Here is a 25825-nt window from a genome sequence, read left to right on the forward strand (position 1 = left end):
AACTTCTTTCTTTAGTTTTCCTTGTAGAATAACACATTAAGATAATTGCTTATCTCCACAATTCACCCGGTATAAGATAAGGTGTCTAAGACGTACCCATTAAGTCAGCTTAGGGTCCATTGTGGAGGCTTCCTTAGCTAACATATCAGTAAGATCACTGTGTGGGACGCCTAGAGGACTCTGTCTTCAGAAGACTTCCATGGACGTTCCTGTATTACGTAGATAGTGTAGAAATTTGTTCATGTTAGACCCAAACGGACGAGTTGGCAGTAGTTTTCGATCACTTTTTTTTACCCACTGAGGGAGTCACTGCACAGGAGAATTTTGCTGGCAGTATGAGGTTTCACACATGAGAACATCATGTACTGGTAATTAATCCACTGTCTGGATACTGCATATATTGGGAAAATGTGGTCATAAAAATTACGGCCTCCTTCTGGGCAAAAGTTTACATGTTTAGTAGTCTTTTTGTTGTACCTGTCTACAAATCAACTTCACCACTATATGGTGAGTAGCAATCTATCTATCTCATAACATTGTCATTATTCCATCCTGGATTTTCCATTGTTTAAAGTTGGTAAATGCGCAGTCAATTGTCTCGTTGCCCTTGGAGCTATCAGCACACATCAAAGCAAAGGTTGCATATACATGGAAGATCAAATAGAACCTATGCAAATGAATATTAGAGTCTCTGATCCTTGATGCCACACAAAACATCCATACATACAACTCGATGCAGTAGGGAAAAAAAGCTGCTGATCCACAACCTCCAGCCTAACCACAGCTGTTCTACCCGTTTTAAAATGATTCGTAAGGAGACGCAAATTATTATCTGGTCGACAAATTTTATTTTATTTTTTCACTGCATCTGATCTGATTAGCGCCATCAGGCCCTCTCTTACATCAGATCAGGGTTTCGGTCTCCACTACATCACAGTTACCAAAGAAATTGCAGTTTTAATATAAAAACCACTATTAAAATTATTTCACTGTCAGAAGTGCCACAGATGATAATAATAATAATAATGACAGTGCTATATAATAAGAATTTATAGGGGTACAAATAGATTTTTCTGATATAACATAGGTAAAGATAGACTGCTACTTACCATAGCGATGACACGTTGAGTTGCAGACAGGCACAATTAAAAGGAACTTACACGCAAGCTTTTTGCCACACCCTTCATCAGAAAAAGAAAGAGAAAGAGAAACACACACTTCATTCACACAAGCAAACACCCTCTTGCACACATGACTGGAAACTCCAGCAGCTTGGGCCAGAATGCTTGTGTAAGGCAGGATTATAACTACTGAAGGAACTTAATATACGACCTTCTCTCCAAGAGACAGGCTTTTATCATTTGGAGTTTTTTGATTTTGAGTTGGATATCCACTCTTCTTCACACTTATGTAAGATAAGGCATTCTGGTGTGAGCTGCCGGATTTGGTGGTCATGTGTGCAAGGTGTGTGGATGAATGGTGTGTTATTCTGTCTTTTTCTGGTGAAAGCTGTGGCTGAAAGCTTATGTGTAAATGTATTTTAACTGTGCCTGTCTGAAACTTAAAGTGTAATCTTTATAGTATGGAGCAGTCTATCTTTACCTTTTTTGCCCTCTACAGCTCCCCCTAGTACCATGGAAGTTATTCCCTGATGGTGGTGGTGGTGGTTAGTGTTTAACGTCCCGTCAACAACGAGGTCATTAGAGACGGAGTGCAAGCTCAGGTTAGGGAAGGATTGGGAAGGAAATCGGCCGTGCCCTTTGAAAGGAACCATCCCGGCAATTGCCTGAAACGATTTAGGGAAATCACGGAAAACCTAAATCAGGATGGCCGGAGACGGGATTGAACCATCGTCCTCCCGAATGCGAGTCCAGTGTGCTAAGCACTGTGCCACCTCGCTCGGTATTCCCTGATGTCTTAATAGATGTCCTAACCTGTTGCCCCTTCTCCTTGTCTGTGTTTTACACATAATCTTTTCCTCTCCAATTCTACGCAGAATCTCCTCATTCTTTGCCTTATCAGTCCTAATTTTCAACATTCATCAGTAGCACCACATCTCAAATGCTCTGATTCTCTTCTGTTCCAGTTTTCCCACAGTCCATGTTTCACTACCATAAAGTGCTGTGCTCCAAATGTACATTCTCAGAAATTTCTTCCTCAAATTAAAGCCTATGTTTGATACTAGTACACTTCTCTCAACCAAGAAATCCTAGTTTGCTCTTTGTGTCCTCCTTGCTCTGTCAGTCACTGGTTATGTTTCTGCCTAGGTAGCAGAATCCTTAACTTCGTGACCATCAATCCTGGTGTTAAGTTTCCCACTGTTCTCATTACTTTCATCTCTCTTCTATTTGCTTTCAGTCCATATTCTGTACTCATTAGACTGTTCACTCCATTCAGCAGATCATGCAACTCTTCTTCGCTTTCACTCAGGATAGCAATGTCATCAGTGAATCGTATCATTGATACCCTTTCACTTTGAATTTTAATTCCTCTCCTGAACTTTTCTTTTATTTCCATCATTGCTTCTTCAAGGTACAGATTGAACAGTAGGGGGCGAAAGACTATATCCCTGTCTTACACTCTTTTTTAATCCAAGCACTTTGTTCTTGGTTGTCCACTCTTATTATTCCCCCTTGGCTCTTGTATAAATTGTATATTACCTGTCTCTCCCTATAGCTTACCATTATTTTTCTCAGAATTTCAAATATCTTGCGCCATTTTACACTGTCGAATCCTTTTTCCAGATCGAGAAATCCTATGAACATGTGTTGATTTTTCTTTAGTCTTGCTTCCAGTATCAACCACAGCAACAGAATTGCCTCTCTGGTGCCTTTACCTTTCCTAAGACAAATTGTTAGTCACCTAACACATCCTCAATTTCCTTTTCTCTTCTTCTGTATATCATTCTTGTCAGCAAATTGGATGCATGAGCTGTTAAGCTGACTGTGCGATAATTCTCACACTTGTCAGCATCTGCAGTCCTCAGAATTGTGTGCACGATACTTTTCTGAAAGTCAAAACGTATGTCTCCAAATTCAAACATTCTACACATCAATGTGAATGGTCATTTCGTTGTCACTTCCGCCAATGATTTTAGAAATTCTGAGTAAATGTTATCTATCCCTGCAGCCTTATTTGATGTTAAGTTGTCCAAAGCTCTCTTGAATTCCAATTCACATACTGGATCCTCTATCTCTGCTAAATCAATTCCTGTTTCTTTCCATATCACATCAGACAAATCCGCCCCCTTACAAGAGGCATCCAATGTACTCTTTCCATCTATCTGCTCCCTCCTCTACATTTAACAGTTGATTTCCTGTTGCATTCTTAGCGTTACCATTCTTGCTTTTAATTTCACCGAAGACTGTTTTGACTTTCCTACATGCTGAGTCAGTCCTTATGAAAATCATTTCTTTTTAGGCTTCTTCACATTTTTCATGCAGCCATTTCACCTTAGCTTCTCTGCACTTCCTATTTATTTCATTCCTCAGTTTCTTGTATTTCTGTATTCCTGAATTTCCCTCACCATTTTTGTACTTTTCTCTTCCATCGATCAACTGAAGTGTTTCTTCTGTTACCCATTGTTTCTTCACAGTTACGTTCTTTGTATATATGTTTTGCCTTCCAACTTCGGTGATTCACTTTTTGGAGCTGTCCATTCCTCTTCTAATTTACTGCCTACTGAGCTATTCCTTATTGCTTAGGAAACTTCACGCATATCTCGTCATTCCTTAGTACTTCCGTGCCCCCCTCTTTGCATACTGATTCTTCCTGACTAATATCTTAAACTTCAGCCTACTCTTCATCACTACTACATTGTGATCTGAGTCTGTATCTGCTCCTGGGTACACCTTACAATCCAATATCTGATTTCGGAATCTCTGTCTGCCCACGACATAATCTAACTGAAATCTTCCCATATCACCTAGCCTCTTCCAAGTATAGCTCCTTCTCTTGTGATTCTTGAACAGAGTATTTGCTATCACTAGCTAAAATTTATTACAGAGTTCAGTCAGTCTTTCTCCTCTCTCATTCCTTGTCCCAAGACCATATTCTCTTGTAACCTTTTCTTCTAATCCCTCCCCTACAACTGTATTCCATTCTCCCGTGACTATTAGATTTTCATCTCCCTTTATGTACTGTATTACACTTTCAATATTCTCATATACATTCTCTAGCTCTTCATCTACAGCTTGCAATATCGGCATGTATACCTGAACTATAATTTTTGGTGTTGGTTTGTTGTCAATTCTGATAAGAACAATCCTATCACTGAACCGTTCACAGTAACACCCTCTCTGCCCTACCTTCCTATTCATAATGAATCCTACTCCCATTATACCATTTTCTGCTGCTACTGATATTATCCTTTGCTCATGTGACCAGAAATACTTGTCTTCTTTCCATTTCACTTCACTGACCCCTACTATATCAAGATTGAGCAATTACATTTCCGTCTTAAGATTTTCCAGCTTCCCTACCATGTTCAAACTTCAGACATTTCACACCCCAACTCATTGCTTTTGTTAGTTATTCAGTCTTTTTCTCATGGTCACCTCCCCGTAATTATTCTAATCTTATGCTCAAGATCCCTATGTAAACATACATAGAGCTTGTGTTATAAGCCTAGCGTCATCATTTATAGTCTGTTCTTGAAAATTTGTTATTAGACTTTCTTGGGATGGTTTACATCTATCTTCAAGAGCCTTTCAGTTCAATTCCTTCAGTATCTCTGTGACACTCTCTCATAGATCAAACAGATCTATGACCATTCATGCTGCCCTTCTCTGTATACATTCAATACCCCCTGTTAGCTCTATTTCATATGGATTCCACACACATGAGCAATATTCTAGAACCGGTCACAAGAGTGATTTCTAAGCTATCTTCTTTGTAGGCTGATTGCACTTCCCTTATTTAATATCCTTACAAAGTGCTAAATCCAGAAATTTGTACGAGTTGGCAGATTATATTATAGTTATAGGATACCGCATTCTTCTGGTTTTGTGATGTGCAAAATTTTACATTTTTCTGAACATTTAAAGCAAGTTTCCAATCTTTGCACACTTTGAAATCTTATCAAGATCTGACTGAATATTTATGCCTCTGCTTTCTGACATTACTTCATTAAAGGAAACTGCATCATCTGCAAGAAGTCTGAGGTTATTATTAATGTCTGAAATAACATTAATATACAACATGAACACCCCGTATGATCGGACTTTTGACAATAAGCATAGGTGTAGTACTGAGTCAAGTCACAAAATACTCCATCTACCTTACTGCCTTGACAAAAAGCTTTCAGTATGGCATGTGAGGAAAGTATGAGTTGAGTTTCATGTGATCAATGTTTCCAGAATCCCTGCTGGTTGGCATGGAGGAGGTCATTCTGTTCAAGATACCTCATTATGTTTGAGCTCAGAATATGTTCTAAGATTATATAACAAAACAATGTCAAGGATACTGGATGGTAGTTTCGTGGATCACTTTTACCATCCTTCTTGTAGACGGGTGTGACTTGTGCTTTTTTTTTTCCAATAACTGGGCATGGTTTTCTGTTCGAGGGATCTACACTAGGTTATAGTTAAAAAGAGTGGCTATCTCAGCTGCAAATTCAGCGTAGAATCTGATAGGGATTCCGTCTGGCTCTGGAGCTCTGTTCAATTTTAACAATTTCAGCTGTTTCTCGACACCACTGTGACACTGATACTTATTTCTCTCATCTTTTCAGTGGTACGGGGATTGAATTGGGTTAAATCTCCTTGGTTTTCCTTTGTAAAGCAACATTTGAAAACAGAGTAAACCATTTCAGCTTTTGCTTTGTTATCCTCAATTTCAGTTCCTGTCTCGTTCGCTAATGACTGGACACTGACTTTGATGCCACTAAAGCCTCTACATAAAACCAGAATTTCTTTGGGTTTTGTGAAAGATCATTTGACAGTATTCTGTTATGGTATTCGCTGGAGACATCACACATTGCTATCTTTACAGTTTCATCCAACATCTCTCAATCTATAGCCTTACACTTTGTTTCACACCTATTATGCAATAATCTCTGCTTCTTTAGAAGTTTGTTCACAATGACTGTATACAGTTGAGGTTCCTTCCATTATGAACTGTCCTACTTGGTACACATCTTTCCAGTGTATAGTCAATTTTTCTTTTAAACTTGAGCCACAGTTCCTATCCTTGCTCCTGACCTGTGCTGAAAGTTAAAAGTTCCTCACTGAGATATGACACTACTGATTTTTAATCTAGTTTACAGTACATATATCTGGTGTGTCTACAAAGTAAGGTGAATGCTATCAGACAACAAACAAAACAAACAATACAAACAAATGTTCTTTATTGCCCTTCAAATAGTGGCAACCCACTGCAACACACTTCTGACAATATTCTTATAGCCTCTGGCAACTATCAGCAATGGCTTCCTGTGGAATCGATTGCAGAACAGCTGTCACACGATCTTTGATGGCATTCACATGTGTACAATGACCACCTTCAGCAGAGAGACAGGAAGAAGTCCATAGGAGCCAGATCAGGGGCATATGGAGTGTGCTCACAAACAGTTACCATCTTCTGAGCCACAAATTGGCGCACATGGATTACGCAGTGCGCAGGGGCATTGTCATGGAGCAGCATCCATTTTCCATTGCTGTGCATCTCTGGCTGAACCCGCCGGATACGCTTTAGCAATCGGTTCAAAAGGGACTGGTAAAATGCAGCATTAATGGTTTGACCTCCAGGAACAAATTCCTAGTGGATGGTACCGTTGTTTTCGAAGAAGCCGATCAGCAATGTTTTCACCTTGGATTTTTGCAGACGGATTTTTTTATTGGTCATGGCAAAGCAGTGAACACCGTGAAATCAACTGCCGTTTTGATTCCGGATCAAACTGGTGGCACCAAGTCTCCACTCCCGTGACAGTGGTGTTCAGAAGCAATGGATCATGGTCACACATAGAAATGAAATCACCAGAAGTTTCCATCCATTTTGCTTTTTGTTTGTCTGTGAGCTTATGCAGACAAACTGGGGAGCAGATCTTCCCCTTACCCAAATCATCGCGGACGATGGTGCGCACCATGTCCTTGCTAATGCCCAATTACTCTGCAATCTGAGAGTCCATCACCGATCTTGTGCCAGCATTTGTCACACTTTCTTTACCTTTTCTGGGGGTTTCTACCTGTCGATGGCTGACCTGAACATGGTTCTGTTGTTTCCTTCCCTTCATGGAAGCATTTAAACCATTTGTAAACACACATTTTGCTCACGGTTTCCCTCCCGTACACCTACACAGACATTCCATGTGTCTCCATTGCAGTCTTCCACAATCTGTAGCAGAAATTGATGTTTACACATTGTTCCATTGTGCTGTGACACTTCCTCTCACACTGACTACATTCAACTGATCGCAGTCTGTTTACATGGCCAGTCGCATGCACTGCATGCCGTGTATCGATTCTTCTCAAGTTTCTGAAGACCTATGTGCATGCACGCACACATGCACCAAGTTTCCAACCCGATATGACACCATTCACCAAACTTCTTAGAGACAGCACATATATCTTTCTGCTTGTTTTAGTTGTCCTTTGTACTCTGATGCCACAACTGCATCATGGACACTGACACCAGTTACAATGTGGACATCCTGAAAGAGGTCATGTCTGTTGCCACTAGATGCAATACATTTCTATCATGATTGGAGTTCCTAACTATCTGTCTTAAGTAGTTTTCAGAGGAGGCATTTAGTAATGTTTCAGAGGAAGTCTTGTCATGCCCATCACTAACAAAACTGTAATTTTCCCAATTAACTGTTGGCTGATTGAAGTCTCCGCTGATGATTACAGTATGACTGCAGAACTAATGTACAAGTGAACTGAGGTATTCTCTTAAGTTTTCAGCTCCTTCAGGAGAAGAATTTGGTAGGCGGTAAAAGCATCCATTTATCATTTTATGCCCATCCCTAATACCAAGTCTTGCCCAAACAATCTCAAATGCAGCTTCAATTTCTATCTCAGTGGATTTGATTTTCTTGTCTACTGCAACAAATTCACCACCTCAATTTCCCTTTTGTCTATCCTTTTGATATACACTTAAATTTTCCCAAAAAAATTCACTGCTATCAATTTCAGGTTTCAACCAGCTTCCTTTGCCTTGTATTATGTGAGCTTCACTGTTTTTCAAAAGGCTTCAAACTATGGCACTTCCTTGTGAATGCTTCGGTAGTCAACCATTTTAATACTCGTGGAAGGAAGTCCTTTCAATCTTACATTGATACTTCTGGGTTTCCTACAGCTATCGTTATCTGGATGGGATGCAAAATCCCCAACCTGGCTGGGAATTGAACCCGAGACCCCGTGATTCAGAGGTAGCAACGCTAGCCACTAGACGATGAGCTGTGGACAGGTGCCTGAATAGCAGCCCTCAACTGTTCATATGGTTGACAAATTGCTACAGTGCAATTCCACCATAAGGCCATATCATGAAGGTGTTGTCAATGTACCACCAGAAGAAAGATGGCTGCAACCTTGCAGTTCTCCATTAAGAAGATCCCAAAGGCGGGACATTGAGAATCCCATGTCTATGCCACCCATCATCTCATCTCACAACATTCACTGTAGTATAGGAAGTACCCTGCCGTTAATGATCCAGATGGCGCTATTGCATCACATAAGCAGAATGACAAGCCACCCCTGACAGTCAATGATTTTAACTCCTGACAGTGGAGGCAGCTATCAAAAGCTATAGTGTTTTATTTGAACAGACACAGCATGTAATGATGATTTTATTGAAGAACACCACTGTGAATGACTCCAAGGACACACAGAGACACTATCAAATTTGGGACCCCAAGAAACACATGGCACTAATAATACCAAAGACAAAAACGAATTCATTTCTGACAATATCTAAAGCAAAAGCAATTCACTAGCATACCAGTACTTGTCAAATGACAACCTCACAGATTCAGTTAATAGCATCTAATAACTCACTGAGATACCTAACACACGACTTCACACATAAACATCCAATACCAGAGAGCGCCCCAAAATACTATAACTCTCAACCCATGCTAGTGGCAAATCTTTTCAATCCAGAATTGTAGTTCTTACACATGCTATCAGCTGTAAACATATCAAAAAATATTTTCATACTTACCCAACTGTCCATGTGAATCCGAACCCCACGCAAAAACTTGACCCCATTCATTGACAGCTAACGAGTGACTGATGCCACAAGAAGCTTGGGTCATAATGTAGGCTTCAAGACCATCCACTTGCTCTGTGAAGAAAGAAGACATTCACTTTGTTGTTTTAAAGCCAGACATCTTTTTAAAAACCTACAGTAGTGTTTAAACAAAACATATTGTATATAATTTCTTTGGGTTTACAAGACTTGCAGTAACACAATGAACATTATAAGGCTACACCACTTCCATACATTATGACCTTGGTGGAAAATGTTACGCAACTTATAGCTTTACTCACATTTTACATAAATGTACACATTTTCAGAGCATTACAAACTTAAGCATGGTGTGACAAAAGTATTCCAGAATTAGAAGCTGTGCTGCAGTCACGAATAAAAACACCAATCAAGGGAGTACAAAATTTGTTTCTTTACTTCCAGTCTATGATCACAAAAAATATTAGTACAATTTTAATTGTATAAGAAACACAAGTACATTCTGCAATAATAGACAGCTTCTACATTATACAAAGGTAAAACAGCGTAAAATGATAAAGGATCTTAAATTATATTTACTTATCAAAGTGTAATTCTCATCCTGTGTTTAGTGCTGTGAAGCACTACTGTGGAAGTAAAGTAGGGAAAGAAATGACCATCAGTACACAATGACTATGGTAATAACTTATTATTAGCTATCTTCCATTTGCGAATGAAGCAGTGTGTGTGTGATATATATATAAAAACAAAGATGATGTGACTTACCAAACGAAAGTGCTGGCAGGTCGATAGACACACAAACAAACACAAACATACACACAAAATTCAAGCTTTCGCAACAAACTGTTGCCTCATCAGGAAAGAAGGAAGGAGAGGGAAAGACGAAAGGATGTGGGTTTTAAGGGAGAGAGTAAGGAGTCATTCCAATCCCGGGAGCGGAAAGACTTACCTTAGGGGGAAAAAAGGACGGGTATACAGTCGCGCACACACACACATATCCATCCACACATATACAGACACAAGCAGACATATTTAAAGACAAAGAGTTTGGGCAGAGATGTCAGTCAAGGCAGAAGTGCAGGGGCAAAGATGTTGTTGAATGACAGGCGAGGTATGAGTGGCGGCAACTTGAAATTAGCGGAGATTGAGGCCTGGTGGATAACGGGAAGAGAGGATATATTGAAGAGCAAGTTCCCATCTCCGGAGTTCGGATAGGTTGGTGTTAGTGGGAAGTATCCAGATAACCCGGACGGTGTAACACTGTGCCAAGATGTGCTGGCCGTGCACCAAGGCATGTTTAGCCACAGGGTGATCCTCATTACCAACAAACACTGTCTGCCTGTGTCCATTCATGTGAATGGACAGTTTGTTGCTGGTCATTCCCACAGAGAATGCGTCACAGTGTAGGCAGGTCAGTTGGTAGATCACGTGGGTGCTTTCACACGTGGCTCTGCCTTTGATCGTGTACACCTTCCGGGTTACAGGACTGGAGTAGGTGGTGGTGGGAGGGTGCATGGGACAGGTTTTACACCGGGGGCGGTTACAAGGGTAGGAGCCAGAGGGTAGGGAAGGTGGTTTGGGGATTTCATAGGGATGAACTAAGAGGTTACGAAGGTTAGGTGGACGGCGGAAAGACACTCTTGGTGGAGTGGGGAGGATTTCATGAAGGATGGATCTCATTTCAGGGCAGGATTTGAGGAAGTCGTATCCCTGCTGGAGAGCCACATTCAGAATCTGATCCAGTCCCGGAAAGTATCCTGTCACAAGTGGGGCACTTTTGTGGTTCTTCTGTGGGAGGTTCTGGGTTTGAGAGGATGAGGAAGTGGCTCTGGTTATTTGCTTCTGTACCAGGTCGGGAGGGTAGTTGCGGGATGCAAAAGCTGTTGTCAGGTTGTTGGTGTGATGCTTCAGGGATTCCGGACTGGAGCAGATTCATATATATATATATATATATAGAGGAGGCAGAGAAGCGGGTCATTGGAATCATCCAATTCCATCCATCTGCTTTGACCCGTGAGGTAATGGTGCTGTGGTGATTGACGTCGCTATGGTGCAGTATTTTTGAGTTAGTTCATGTTTGTGGATGCTGCGTTGTATTTGATGGGATCATCTGGTAGGGAATGTTGAAGTGCTGAGTTTAATGCATGGTATTTGGGTTCATTTTAGTCTTGTTTATCACTGTGGTAACTTGGGTTTATTTGACTGTGGCTAGTCAGTCCTGTAACGTGGATTTGAAAGTGTTTTCAGTGAGTTATTGTTGATATTTCTTATTTGTTTCTGTGTTTTGTGTTTCTGTTTGCTCTGATTAGTTAGGAGGCTTTTGTTGGTAAGTATGGGGTTCATTAAAATGAAACCTGGTCAGTGTGTCTACCTTTACCTTACACCTAAGGTGGCACCACGTAACTGCAGGTATGGTGGTACAATCTATCGGTAGAGAGACTGACACGTGCGCACCGTTTGATGCTGCACAGGGCCAGTGTGGCAAAGTTATCATGAGGAGGAATACAGCTTTCTGTCGCATATTGTCAGAGGTGATGAAACATGGTTTCACCATTTTGAAATGGAAAGCAAGCCTCAGAGCAAGCAATGGACACATGCAACTTCACCACCTCCAAAGAAATCAAAGGCAGTGCACAACAGTTCTGATATGGACATGATGTCCTCATTTTTTCACCAAAAGGGGACACTGCTTGTCGAGTTCCTGGAATGAAAAAACCACCATCAACACCCAGAGTTATCAAGCCACTTTACAGAACCTTAGATGAGCTATCAAGGCGAAATGCCTACGCATGTTGTCCAATGCCGTTATCCTCCTGCATGATAATGCCCACCCACACACGGGCAATGCGGTGAAGACGACATTGCAGCAGTTTCGACAGGAAATGCTGGAACATCCACCATACAGTCCCAACATTTCACTTTCCGATTTTCATGTGTTTTTACCGCTGAAACAAGCTATTCACAGACATCGATTCACAACGGAGGACGAAGTGTGTGACTGGGTTCAGACCTGGATCCAACAGCAGCCTATTAGCTTCTTCAAGGATGGAATCGACTGGCTAATGTCGCAATGGGATAAATGTGCCAACAGTTTTGGTGACTATTTTTGAGTATGTGTACTGTGAATAACTATATTTTTGAGTTAATAAAATTGTTACCGTTACTTTACTTTAGTGACCGGGTTTCACTTGATGGCCCCTTATAATTTTTGTTTTGGTTTTATTCTATAGTAATTGTGATGTTTTGTCTGTTTTATATTTACAGTATATTAGCTGTGTTTTAATTGACCTAGTGAATATGAGGATTTTTGGGTTTTCGAGTTGTTGGGTTTTTGTGAGTTATGTAGATGTGTGAGTTTGTAGTTAGTTTTTGTGGTTTGCAAGTAGCAGATATGGAGAGCTACATTTGAGCTATAATGGTCATGAGAAATATCCAATTCCACTTTTCAAGTTTGTAAGTGTCGGTTTTTTGGCATCAAGAGGTTCGTTTGCAATATATTGGTCAAAGGAAATAGCCAATTACGTTTCTCAGAAATGGAGATATGGGTTGTATCGTGGGCTTCGTTTGAGCGATATAGGCTGAGTGAAATGTTTTGTGGCTGCAGCATTGTGTTGTAAGTTGAGATTTTTTTTTAATAATATTTGTTTTGGGATGATTTAATGTTTTGTACTGTTACCTATTCAGTGTATCCCCGCTATAAACGATCTATTTCCTACAGTTGTCCTGTTAGTTTTGTTTTATTGCTGGAGTGAGAAATTCCTGTGTCGTTTTTACTATTATTCACGTTTGTTGGCACATGTACGTGGAGACGACATCATAGCCATTTTGCATACACATGGAGGTAGGCATTTCTGCCATATTGATGACATCATAGGTCAAAGCAGACAGGTGGAATCAGACACTTTCCTAAAGCCAAAGTACCTTTTTATGAAGCTAAGCAATTTCTGCAACAGCACACATTACCAAATGTCAACTTATCCTAAATAATGAAATTATTTAATTCAAACCACCTGTTCTTAAAAATCATATGACATCCCTCCTCAATGAAAACTTTTTTACTAACTGTTCTCTACATATTTCATTTTTCGTAACATCTAAGCATCAGGCTCTTGCTTAACACTACACTGCATTATTTCGAACACTAATATCACTGAATAATTATCATTTATGAACTACTTTTGCCAAAAAATCATAATATTTTCTGAATATTTCACTGAGCTTCACTGTGAAAATAACATATATAGATGCTGTCACAGAATCAGCTACAGCTACAAAAAATGTTTATCAGTGGAATATTTCCTCAATGGTTCAAATATGATGAAGTTAAGCCATTGTTTAAGAAGGGAGATATAGCATCCAACTTCCATCCAATTTCACTTTTGCCAGCATTCTCAAAAATTTTAGAAAAGGTAATGTACAATTGACTTTATAACCATCTTTTTACATACTGTCAAAGTTGCAGTTCGGATTTCTAAAGGGTTCTGATACTAAGAAGGTTATCTACACTTACAGTGAAAATGTACTTAACCCACTAGACAAAAAATTGCAGGCAACTGGTATATTTTGTGATCTGTCAAAGGAATTTGACTGTGTAAATCACAATATCCTTTTAAGTAAATTAGAATATTATGGTGTAACAGGAAATGCTGCAAAATGGTTCAAACCTTTTATCTCTGGCAGGAAACAAAGGGCATTATTAGGAAGAGAGACATATTGAGCTATCAGGCATCATCCGACTGGGAACTCATTAGGCCTACATGTGGAGTCCAAAGTTCGATCTTGTGTGTATCAATGACGTTTCATCAGTAACATTACCAGATGCCACATCTGTTTTGCTTGCCGATGATACAAACATTGCAATAAACAGCAAATCAAGTGTAGTCTAAGAAAGACCAGCTAATAAAATATTTGTGGACGTTAATCACTGGTTCCTAGGCAATTCTTTGTCACTAAACTTTGAAAAAACACACTACATGCAGTTCAGAACTTGTAAGGGGTCTCCCACGAGTACATGCCTAACATATGATGACAAGCAGATAGAAGTGGACAGTGTTAAATTCTTGGGATTACAGCTTGATAATAAATTCAACTGAGAGGAGCACACCACAGAACTGCTGAAGTGTCTTAACAAACCTCCATTTGCAACGCGAATTGTGTCACACATAGGGGATATAAAAATGAAAAAGCTGGCGTACTATGCTTGCTTTCATTCCATAATGTCATATGGGATTATTTTTTTGGGGTAATTCATCAAGCCAAGCTAAAGTTGTCCAGGCACAAAAATGTGCAATAAGAGGTATATGTAGTGTGAACTCAAGAACATCCTGCAGAAGCCTATTTAGGGAACTAGGGATACTAACTACTGCTTCCCAATATATTTATTCAAAAATGTATCACTTTTTCAAACCAACAGCTTATATATGTTTATTACCTCATACATAAAAAACCATTTTTCAAATTTTAAATTCAGTGCTTTATACCTAACATGATCTTAGTAAATGAGTGTTTGTAAAATGATTCTTCCATATAGTGTTCATTAGAATGATGATCATTCCACTTGGAACATGTGGAAGGTACATTAGCTTATTTGTTTCAGTTGTAAATATTTGTCATGTATTATTGTTTTTCTGACATGTTCTACATCCTGGAGGACCTCCTCAATACGGATCAATTGAAATTAAAGTTAATCTAATCCAAAATGTAGCATTGTTTTCATGGTGTTACCGCCTACATGAACAGAGATTCTGATCTTTTTTGGCAACAAGGTGATTACCCAACTGCTACGCAAAATTGAAATATGGTTGGCTATTTGAGAATGCAAAATTATTTGCACAGATAGAATTAGCACAATTGGGAGCTGTCTATCTCATGTTTCACCTACGATTAAGCTTACGTGATCACTCCATTTTGTATCATCGTGAACTGTTATGGCCTAGAATATTTGTTCAAGTTGACCGATTCCAGTTTTCACTCAGTTATACTGTACTCAGAGGCTACTGCAGTCTTACTTTGTGAAGTGTACAATTTTACATTTTTTTGATATCCAAAGCAAGTTGTCAATATTTACACTGCTTTGAAATCTTATCAAGATCTGTTGAAGATTTGACTTCATACCAAGCCAACAAAAATATTAGCTGTTGGTTTCAAAAACTCACCAAGTCTTTTGCAAGGCTTGTTGTGGCCAAGTTGCCCATGGTCATTGTTTCCACATGAATATAGTTGTCCATCTGATGTTAACAGTAGGGTGTGATTGTAACCGCAAGCAACTGAAATCAGTAACATAAATTTTATCGCAACTGTCAAGAGCAACTTATTTTTTATTGAATATGTTCAAGACTAACCTTGTTTTACACAAGTAGCTTTCGAAAATCGCAGTTCTCTTGGTATCAGGATCTGCTCTTCCTCTAGTCCTCCTAATCCCAGTTCACCGTGTGTTGTATTCCCCCAGCAGAACATATCTCCCACTAATTTGTCAGGGCAACTGTTAGCTCTTGAAAGCGTGAAATTCTGCAAATATTAAATTAATAAGATATCACATAAAATTCCAACTACTGTTCTCCAAATTTAAACTGTTACATCAACATAAATTTGCACTTGTCCCACTCACTTGATCAGGTATGCACGAACGTCAGCTTTGCATGTTTGTTTATATGTTCGTATATGTGTAATTTATGCTATACAAATATTGATTCATATGTCATTACTTTCTTAAAATTGTTACTGTGCTACTCAATGTAATAATTACCAATGCATGTTCCTCCATATTTCTGTCAAAATTTCTAGTTACTGTAATAAATTAGTTAGTCTCATGTTTACACGGGAGATTTCTCTACTCTTCACTAACATTTTACAAGAATTGTGACAACTCTGTAATGATATCAGTGCTAAAATATCTTCTGTGCCAGAACTTTCCTTTTGTGTATACAAGCTGTACAACTTTTCATTTGTCAAATTTATCTGCGTACCCAATCCATTCTCAGGAAACGATCAGTCCAGAATCTATGACGTTCACGTACATGCTTCTCATCATTACACGATAACTTCCCCACACATGGCGGTCAGAGATTATGCTGACAGCCGTCGCCGTACTCAACGACAAACTTACGCATTTGTAGTCGGATAGTTTCCATTTTTAATGAGAGCTGTAGTGTAAATAAACTGTAATTAGTATTACACCCCTCTGACGTGACATAAGGTGTGAACTATTTGAAAACATTTTTACGTGTGTGTAATGTAAACGATAAACTGTTGCGTGAGCTACGAATTGAGTTGCGAGTACGAAATGCAGCAGTGTTTTGGTGAAACTTCATCTATTGGGAGTTGTTATATACTTCGTTTTGAAAAAACTGTGCGATTTCTTAAGAAAGTACTCTGTATGCCATCTATTTATATGTGTTGTGCGTAGTTGTCGTGTAAAATATCCATGAAGACGTACAGTCGAAGAAAACCAATAAAATTGAAAGACCTAAGTGGTATTTGCCGACTTTGTTTATCCAGCGATGGTGACAGGCGTTGTATTTTTATGGACGATGAAGATATTCCGCTGTCAGTGAAAATAATGGCATGTGCGTCAGTGCAGGTTGGTCATATAAAGTGGACGTAGGTTATTTTTCATACTTTTCAACCACAGCATTCATTTGATGCTAGAATATTATGTACCCACTCTAGTACAATAATTACGTGTTATAACTATTAGTATGTATAGTATTTCTTCAAGACCTGCAACACTTAAAGAAATAATTAACACTGAAAACCAACGAAAAGTGAAAACGTATAATTGGAACGTAGCAGACTTGTGAAATGAAGTAACAGGATTCGATTAGTAATATACCAACTTAGTTGCGGAGCGGTGAGTGGACATGCCTGTTAAGTTCGTCCATTACTGAGAGCTAGCCTGCGAGCTTCAGAGAATGTTTCTGTGAATGTGGAAAAAGTTTTTAATATGAGATGCATTTTTATGAAGCAGTGAAAGTTAAGTGCCTTTTTTGGAGGTGTAGTGCCGATTTTCCTAGTGAAGATAACCCATATTCCTCTAAAACCATGTTCTTGGTTATGTGAGCAGATATTTTTATTCAGATTCAAGCAATTTACAGTCCTGAGCATCGATGTGGCAACAAGATGCGACAGATGCGTCAAAATCAGAGTCTGGGCCAAGGCGAGATAGGGTGTCTGCATTGCATTGCTTTGCAGCAGGTGTGTACACAATTTCATACTGGTACTGCAAAAAACAGTAAAGCCCAATGTTGCGATTTTTGAGCAGTGCATGTAGGAACCAGCTTTGATGGATAAAACAAGGACTGCAAAGGCTTGTGATCTGTCACTATATAGAACATAAGACCATACAAATGGTGATGGAATTTTATCACACCATACAGAATAGCAAGAACTTCTTTTTCAGTTTTAGAATAACTGCACTGAGTTTGCGTGAGCAACTTTGAGGCAACTGCAATAGGTCTGTCTTGTGCACCAATTCTGTGTGAAAGCACTGCGCCAATTCCATAGCAAGAAACATCAGCTTGCAAAACTATGGGCTTAGCAGGGTCAAAATGCACTTAACATCTGTTACTAGGCAAAGCATTTTTGAGTTTCTGAAATGCATCTTGACAGTCTTTGCGACACAAGCAATGCGGTGGAGCTGCAATCTGAGCGGCATTCAGTATGAACAGAATGTAGTACATCATCTCACCTAGTACTGACTGCAGTTCAGACACATTGTGAGGAATAGGCAGGTCATGGATTACAAACAAATGAGATTGGAATGGGGCACTGTTTATCACATGAATGAAGTACTGTAGTTCAGTTTGGAAAAGGTCACACTTTTTGAGATGTCACTGGAGTCCTGCTTCTGACAACACTTAAAAAAGAGTACGTAATTTAGCAATGTGTTCCTCTAGCATATGGCCTGAGATGCGATACTGTCAAGGTAGTTTGAACAAAACAGCACTCTTGCAGTCAGCTGTTCCAAGTAACGTTGAAAAATGGCAGGTGCGGAAGCACCACCAATGGGCAAATGCGATCCTAAGTATTTATTTACAAAAAACACTTTCTGTGATTCTTCATCCAATGGAATTTGCAAGTAGGCATCATGCATATCTGTCATAGGAAACTAACATCCTGCGCCAAGCCTGTCCATGAATTCCTTAGGGCGGGGTAATGAATAAGTGTCAACTAACCATCTGTGGGTTGACCAGACTTCAAGTCAACACAAATACGAATGCAACCAGAAGGCTTAGGCAATAAAAATAGTGGACCTGTCCATCAACTGGCAATTACACCATTATCTTGCAATTCTTTCAGTTCACTGGCTACTTTGTCTCGTAAAGCAATTGGAATGGGGTGACCATGAAAAAATGTAGGCTGTGCATTGTCTTGCAGTGTCACATGCACTACGAGGTTATTAGCTTTTCCCATTACTTCTGAAAATAGTTTAAAAATTCTTTAAGCAACTTAGCAACACTTGTCTTTTGGATCACAAGCCAATATGGAAAGTTCATTGTCTTGGATGGTGTGCACAAACAAATGAAATGCATCTAATCTGAAAATGTTCTCACTGTACCTTGATTTCAACACTGTCCTAGTATGAGATTTGTAAGTTGCAGGCAAACTACACTGTCCAAGCACTGGAATTTCCTGTCTGATGTAAGTAGTGAGGTGCTTGTTAGATTCAGAAAGGCATGGTGAGCCTAGCTGTTTTTACGTGGCATGATTAAGCAAAGTGACTGAGGCACCTGTGTCTAACTGAAAGTTCTCACGGCAGCCAGCAATTCATAATCAGACAAATAGTTTGGACATCGTTGCACATCACTAAGGTGAGAATGAGACACAACCTTAATCTTACTTTTGTCAGAACCTTTTGTAGGTTTGGAAAATACAATGTTCACTGCATGTGCACAAGCCTGGTTTTTTTTTTTTTTTTTTTTTTTTTTTCCCCTGAGAGCGGGCAAAATTGGCAGTTTTTTGCCATTGCAAACAAACTGCTTGGACATTGCCTTTCTTTCCACACGTGTAATACTTTGCATTATGTGATGGGCAATCCTGTCTTTTTATGGGGTGCAAAACATCTAGTGCAAGATGTTACTAAGTTCACAGGCCTGCTTATCTGTCTACATGGCTGTCCGTGCTGCTGTGTACACTCTCATTGTTGTGGCTGCTTGGGGCGCTCAAGAGCAACGGGTCACTTGACCCTACAAATCAGGGCCTGTTCAAACTCATTGGCACCTGAATCATATTACTCTGAGATTTTCAACACTTGTGGAAGTGATAGATCTGAGTACTTTAGGATCTGTTCCTGTATTCTACTGTCTGTGACATTGAATGTTATAGCATCCCTAATCATTAAGTCACTGTAGAAGTTGCCTCAACTACACCTAAATTTACACTTCCTAGTCATGCCCATTAATTCTGTACACGTCTGACCGTACGTCTGTTCTGGCTTTTTCTGCAATCAAGGGAACTGATATCTGGCTGCAGCTACTTGGACTTGCTGGTCATAGTACTGAGTTAATGCAGTGATTACTTTATCATAACTGAGTTCGTTTGGAGTGCACAGTGAGCTTGGAACTGTGTCAGGTATTCAAGCCATTCTGCTTCTATGTCATTAAATATCTGGAACATTGGTATGCTGGTCGACATCACTTCTTGTTCTAGTCGGTCAGTGGGCTGTTGTTGTTGTGCGGCCAACACTGCTTGTGCAGCCAGAAGTTGTTGTACCATCGTCATCAAGGCAGCAATTTGTTGGTTCTGAAACTAAAAAACTTGTGTTAGATCCATCACATTGGTTGTTTGCAGCAGGGGGGGGGGGGGGGGGCACAGGGTCAGGAGGTGGAGGGGGCAGGGTAGCCATGGTTTACGCAAATACGTTACAGCAAAAAAGCAAGAAAAGCCTTTGAAAAGAGAAAATTCATTAGTTCTGCAGCTCCGCTTTTGGAATACATGCAAGAACACAGCAAAAAAAAAAAAAAAAAAAAAGACCTGCAAGCTAAAACACAAGAGAAGCAAGCAGAATTTTCTTCTGAATTATACTCGTCACCATCATTTATGTTGTCTCATTGTCTCTCTAGAGCTGTACCATGAGAATCAAGGAGAGAATGTTTGATGGCCCTTATCCTCTATCTATAACACAATCTGCACATATATATTAACTGGGTTCTCTATTCATAAGAATAGAAAAATATTTAACCAAGATGGTCGTTGTTGTACAAGCTCTCTGTAATAGTCCACATTAGTCTCACTGCTGGTGAAGTACAAGTCTGCTATGTGCACTACTCTGGTCTCTGTGTGCTGCCTGATTTTGAGCTAGAGGCTGTGACTGTGACTGACTCCAACTCGGACTCCGACTCAGTGCCTCACTGGATGACAAACTGGAACTCACTGGGTGCGACAGACTGGTCCTCTGGTCCGCAGCAGTGCCCTAATCCTTTAGATCAGGTTCCTCCCCACGGGAAACAAACCTTTGGCCTGAAAAATTACCAGTCATGACACTGATGTGGGTGTGCCAACTGTAAAAATTGTGAGTTCGCCTAAACAGGTCATTCCAAAGGATTTAAATATGCTAAATCTCATGTTAGTAAATTGTCAAAGTGTCTGTAGCAAAATCCTCAAGTTACTCTTGAAATAAACACTAGTAATGCCAATATTGTATTAGGTATAGAAAGTTGGTTGAAAGCAGACATAAATAGCAGTGAAATTATGAACTCAGATTGGACAATGTTTAGGAAGTATAGGACTGATGCTATGGGAGGTGGTATGTTCATTGCAGTTAAAAGCTGTTTAAACGCAGTGAAGATCAATACTGGGTCGGACTGTGAAATAGTCTGGATAAAGCTGTCGATCAGACAAGGAGTGACCATTGCATTAGGATGTTTTTACAGACCACCAGCATCTGCAACAAACATCGCAAAACATTTCAGGGGAAGTCTTGAGTACATAGGAAATAAATATCCAAATTATCCATTATTTATATGTGGAAACTTTAATCTGGTGTCCATTGACTGGGAAAATCACACGTTTATCACAGGGGGCAGAAGCAAAGACCCGTGTGAAGTTATTCTAGGAGTGCTCTCAACATACAACCTCGAGCAATTGGTTAGAAAACCAACTCGAGGTGGGTACGTATTAGATATCTTGGCGACAAACAGACCTGATCTTTTTGAAGAAGGTAATCTAGTAGAAGGTATTAGTTACCATAAGGTCGTTGTGGATTCTATGTCAGTGGAAGTTGCAAAAGAACCAAAGAAGCAGCATGGAGTTTTCTTGTTCGGGAAAGCAAATAAAAGTGTTATTAATGAATATCTTCATAATCAGCTCCGAGCATTCACCACGGGACACAACGATATTGAGCATCTTTGGTCAGAATTTAAAGGTATTGTCCACCACATACTAGAGAAATATGTGCCTAGCAAAAATATAGGGGAGGGAAAGGATCCACCTTGGTTCAACAAACATATTAGGAAGTTGCTGAGAAAGCAGAAAATTTTGCACAGCCATTTTAAACGTAGTCACTGTCCGGCTGACAAACAGAAATTATGCTAAATGAAAGCAGCTGTCAAAAGGTCAATGAGAGATTCTTTTAACGAATTTGAAAGCAATATTTTATCTGCAGATTCTAAAAAGACCCAAAAAAATTTTGGTCATACTTAATCTACGAACGCTACAAATAATTCAGTATATTCTACTGCAGACAGTATGGGTAATGTAATGGATTATGATAAACAGAAGGCCGAAATTCTAAACCTAGCTTTGAAAAACTCGTTTACAGTAGAGGACTGCAGCACCATTCCCCCTTTCATTTATCGAACAAACGCAAGGATGGCTGACATAGTGTTTAGTGTATTTGGGATTGTAAAACAGTTAAGATCCTTAGACCCCAGGAAGGCATCTGGCGCAGACAGTATCCCCGTAAGATTTTATATTGACTATGCTACAAATATAGCACCATTCGTATCAGAATGAGATTTTCACTCTGCAGCAGTGTGTGCGTTGATATGAAACTTCCTGGCAGATTAAAACTGTGTGCCGGACCAAGACACGAACTTGGGACCTTTGCCTTTTGCAGGCAAGTGCTCTACCAACTGAGCTACCCAAACACGTCTCGCGACCCGTCCTCACAGCCTTAAAATCTCATTCTGGAAACATCCCCCAGGCTGTGGCTAAGCCATGTCTCCGTAGTATCCTTAATTTGTCTGGAAGTTTCATATCAGTGCACACTCCACAGAACAGTGAAAATTGCATTCTATAAATAATTTTGCTGACAGGATGCTGGTCTGGGAACATCTTATGGTAAAGATTTTGCAGAAGTTAGGATGGCAAGGACCCAGTCCCAACCAAAAAACAACACATATGCTTGGATAAATTCAGACCCAACTCCCACTTCTCCTTCAGATCCATCCTCTTTAGACATTCCACAGATCCCTCACTTTCATCGTCCTCTCCCAGACTTTCCATAAAAATAAATTCTTAATTTAAAATACCACTTACAGAGTCATTGCCATCCACAATCTGATGGTAGACCATTCTGTCATCATACTCATTGTGCAAAAAAGCCAATAAGGTACGGGATCAAGTGGAATGTATAGCAAAGGGGTTTTGTCAGCTCCAAGATGTTTTGACATACAGTCACACAGCTGCCTTCATAGTACTCCTTACCACTCCTAATCTGTGACTCTTACCTTTTATCTACTACCTAATATACACAAAGACAACTAACAATCCTGGCAGTCTATATGTATCAGCTTCCAAGTGAGCGCACCTCAGCTCTGGTGGTATCATCTCAAACTTGCCACAGAGTGCCACTTATCCTACATAATGCACATCAACACCTTTCTAGAACAATTGAAATATACATGGAGACTTCAGAAATTTTACGCATGATGTCCTATACTAAGACCATTGTGCAACAGTAGTGGTGCTTTCTCAGGAAAATGTACGTGTTCTGGGTTTCCGACAGATATAGTTCTGCTACAACACAGATAACAGATGCATCACAATGTGTTGTTGAAATGGTGTGGCAGCTGGAAATGAACTTCACAGTTGAAGTACATGGGACAGTATGATTCGTGTTGGCAAAATTTATAAATTGAACACAAGTTCACCATTCAGTTCTGCTGATGTGTGGACCAAATGCAATACTGCATCCAGCTGTTGTAAAATGATGCCAGTGATTTGACCAAAGCCATAGAGACCTGGGTGATGTTGATTGGAAGTCCAAATCTTGCACCATATGGCCTCCATTTTTACAGCAGCCTGAAAAGAACATCTGGGGAGAAAGGGATTTTTCCGGTGATGATGTCATGTGATGGTTCTCAAATGTCTCCATGTCCGAGGAAAAGATTTTCATTGTCAAGGAACTGAATGATTGATAGAACGTTCTGATTGTTGTTTGTAGACTGTTGATGAATGTGTTGAAAAACAGTGTGATGTATCTTTGTCAGATTGAAGTATTCAATAAAAGTTATTTGGCCTGCCATATTAATGTGTATTTTACTTTTGAAGTCTCCTCGTATCACAGCCCCTCTCTTGCTGAAACTTTCCTTTTCATCACCAGTGTGACAACTTACATCTATGTCAACACCATCCCCCCCCCCCCCCCAACACACACACACACACACACACACACACACACACACACACACACACACACACACACACGCACAGACACACAGTCAGGCACTCTTCAACTTACAGGTGCTGTGCCCTGTGACTTAGTACTAATTCATTAATGTTGTCTTTGTAATATGAACAGTACTCCACTTCCTACGACAGCTTAGCCCCTTTTTTCCAATTGATACAATATCTTCCAAAAACTTTTTTTCATTTCTATTTCATGTACAAAGATAAGTATTGGAGTACTTAATCTTTATATATAGGAATTAAGGTTATTCATTGTTAGAATACAAGAAATGTATTCACAGTTGCGAATATGGAAGACCATCAGCTGTAGAATGAAATGACAACTGAAAATTTGTGGCAGACGAGGACTCAAACCCAGGTTTCCACTTATTGCAAGCAACTGCCGTACAATTGGGCTATCCAAATGCAACTCACGACCTGACCCAGACTTCCATAAGTCGTCAATCATATGTCAGTGCCCTGTACTGTTATATTCACCATGTATATTCTAGTACAAGGTAGACATTTTAATTGAAAGTTGCTTGCCCAGTATCAGTGAATAAATACAGTATTGCAGTGCCCATGTTGTCAGAAGAATGATGCAAAGTTCCTTTGGACATGCATTTCATAGCGGCTGTAGTCACCGCAGTGCCTGTTCCTTCAGACATGCATACTTGTCTGAAGACACTTTGCACTGCACTCCTGAACAGTGCAGTTACTGCAATATCATATTTATCTGCTGACACCGGACATGTGACTGTCAATTAAAATGTCTCCCCTGTATGAAATATGGTGATGTAGGGAAGTTTGGGTCTGGCCATGAGTTGTGCTTGGTAAGGTGACCGCTTGAGATAAGCTGGAAGTCCAGGTTCCAGATCTGGACCAGCACAAATTTTCGTTGTTGTCATTCCATTATACAGCTGAAGGTTGTCCATTCTTGCAACTGTGAATACACTTCATGTATTTCGTAACAGCTGTAGCTGCTGAATGCATGTTCATTCAGATGTGTGTGTATGTCCAAAGGAACTTTGTGTCATACTTCTGAATAACAAAGGCACTTCCATGTTGCAGTGTTACAAGTAATGACCATAGGTCTCATTTATTTCCACCTATTGAGTGTAAACACAACTACAAGAAGTCACTAATGCACACAACACACATGTATCTATGTAAATGTTGATAACAGTAAGACCATGGGTGACAAATGCCCATGCTACCATAGGTTGGTTAATAATTTGGGATTGGTATTTGGGGATTGTGAAACACAATTTCACTGGGGCTAATTAAGTTGGACAGTAGAAGGGATTCCTCATGAAGGCCGCCCATGAATATGTGGGTTGTGTGTAGAAGGACAGGAAGATTGCAGAACAAGAGGTGAACTGTTGTACCCTTTAGGCAAAAACAGAGGCCACAAAATTGAATTAGCTGTTGAGGGGGGCAGGTGTTGATGGAAAGGGGGGAGTGGGATGTGGGAGAAGGTAACAGAAAAAGAGCAATTAAAATGTCTCCCCTGTATGAAATATGGTGATGTAGGGAAGTTATCAAAGAGCTGAAGAACAAGTATAACCTTTTACCTGTAGAAAAGGGAGGAGTCTTTTTCAGCTCTAGGGAGGAGTCTTTTTCAGCTCTACAAGAAGGAGAGGTGCAGCAGACCAATCATAAGAATTTTTGTGACATGCTGGAAACTAAGTAAAGTAGAAAAAGAAAGGACTTGCTACTAGGTAGCAGACATGAGACAGATTTAGACCAACAGCTGAAGGAGAAACTAATGTATGAGTACCACATCACAAATATTATAAATCCTCATGCTAACCTTGGCCAGATAATAAGAGTTTATTGAGGCACTGAGTGGGGATTTGAGTGAAGAGAAATAGACAACGTGGCCAAGAACAGAGAATATAATTAGTATCAGGGGTGAACTGAAGAAGCAAAATGCAGCAATCTCACACACAAGTCTGGGCTTTGTTGAGGTTCTGCAGTGGCACAATGAACACTGTCTGAATGAAACTATCAGGCAAGTGAACTAGAAACT

At 39.8% G+C, this 25825-nt stretch overlaps 2 protein-coding genes across 7 annotated transcripts in view; one reads left to right on the top strand and one right to left on the bottom strand.

Annotated features, from left to right (window-relative positions):
* The window catches only part of LOC124616941 (probable E3 ubiquitin-protein ligase HERC4), a 208849-nt gene extending 192582 nt beyond the window's left edge, over positions 1 to 16267 (bottom strand). Inside the window, exons 1-4 of one of the 3 annotated variants that reach the window (XM_047145226.1) lie at positions 16152 to 16267; positions 15528 to 15693; positions 15342 to 15452; positions 9160 to 9282 (exon numbers count right to left, since the gene is read on the bottom strand). In XM_047145226.1, the coding sequence (XP_047001182.1) occupies positions 9160 to 9282; positions 15342 to 15452; positions 15528 to 15693; positions 16152 to 16160 (409 nt within the window). In that variant the 5' untranslated portion in view covers positions 16161 to 16267. Of the gene's footprint in view, positions 1 to 9159; positions 9283 to 15341; positions 15453 to 15527; positions 15694 to 15793 lie in introns of all 3 variants that reach the window. The other 2 variants (XM_047145225.1, XM_047145227.1) reach the window with 2 other exon arrangements.
* The window catches only part of LOC124616977 (zinc finger protein 454-like), a 54824-nt gene continuing 45184 nt past the window's right edge, over positions 16186 to 25825 (top strand). Inside the window, exon 1 of one of the 4 annotated variants that reach the window (XM_047145228.1) lies at positions 16186 to 16765. In XM_047145228.1, coding sequence (XP_047001184.1) covers positions 16610 to 16765 — 156 coding nt within the window. In that variant the 5' untranslated portion in view covers positions 16186 to 16609. Of the gene's footprint in view, positions 16786 to 16821; positions 17036 to 18234; positions 18996 to 25825 lie in introns of those variants that run through there. The other 3 variants (XM_047145229.1, XM_047145231.1, XM_047145230.1) reach the window with 3 other exon arrangements.

The sequence above is a fragment of the Schistocerca americana genome, chromosome 1, assembly GCF_021461395.2.
Source record: "Schistocerca americana isolate TAMUIC-IGC-003095 chromosome 1, iqSchAmer2.1, whole genome shotgun sequence".
NCBI lineage: Eukaryota > Metazoa > Arthropoda > Insecta > Orthoptera > Acrididae > Schistocerca > Schistocerca americana.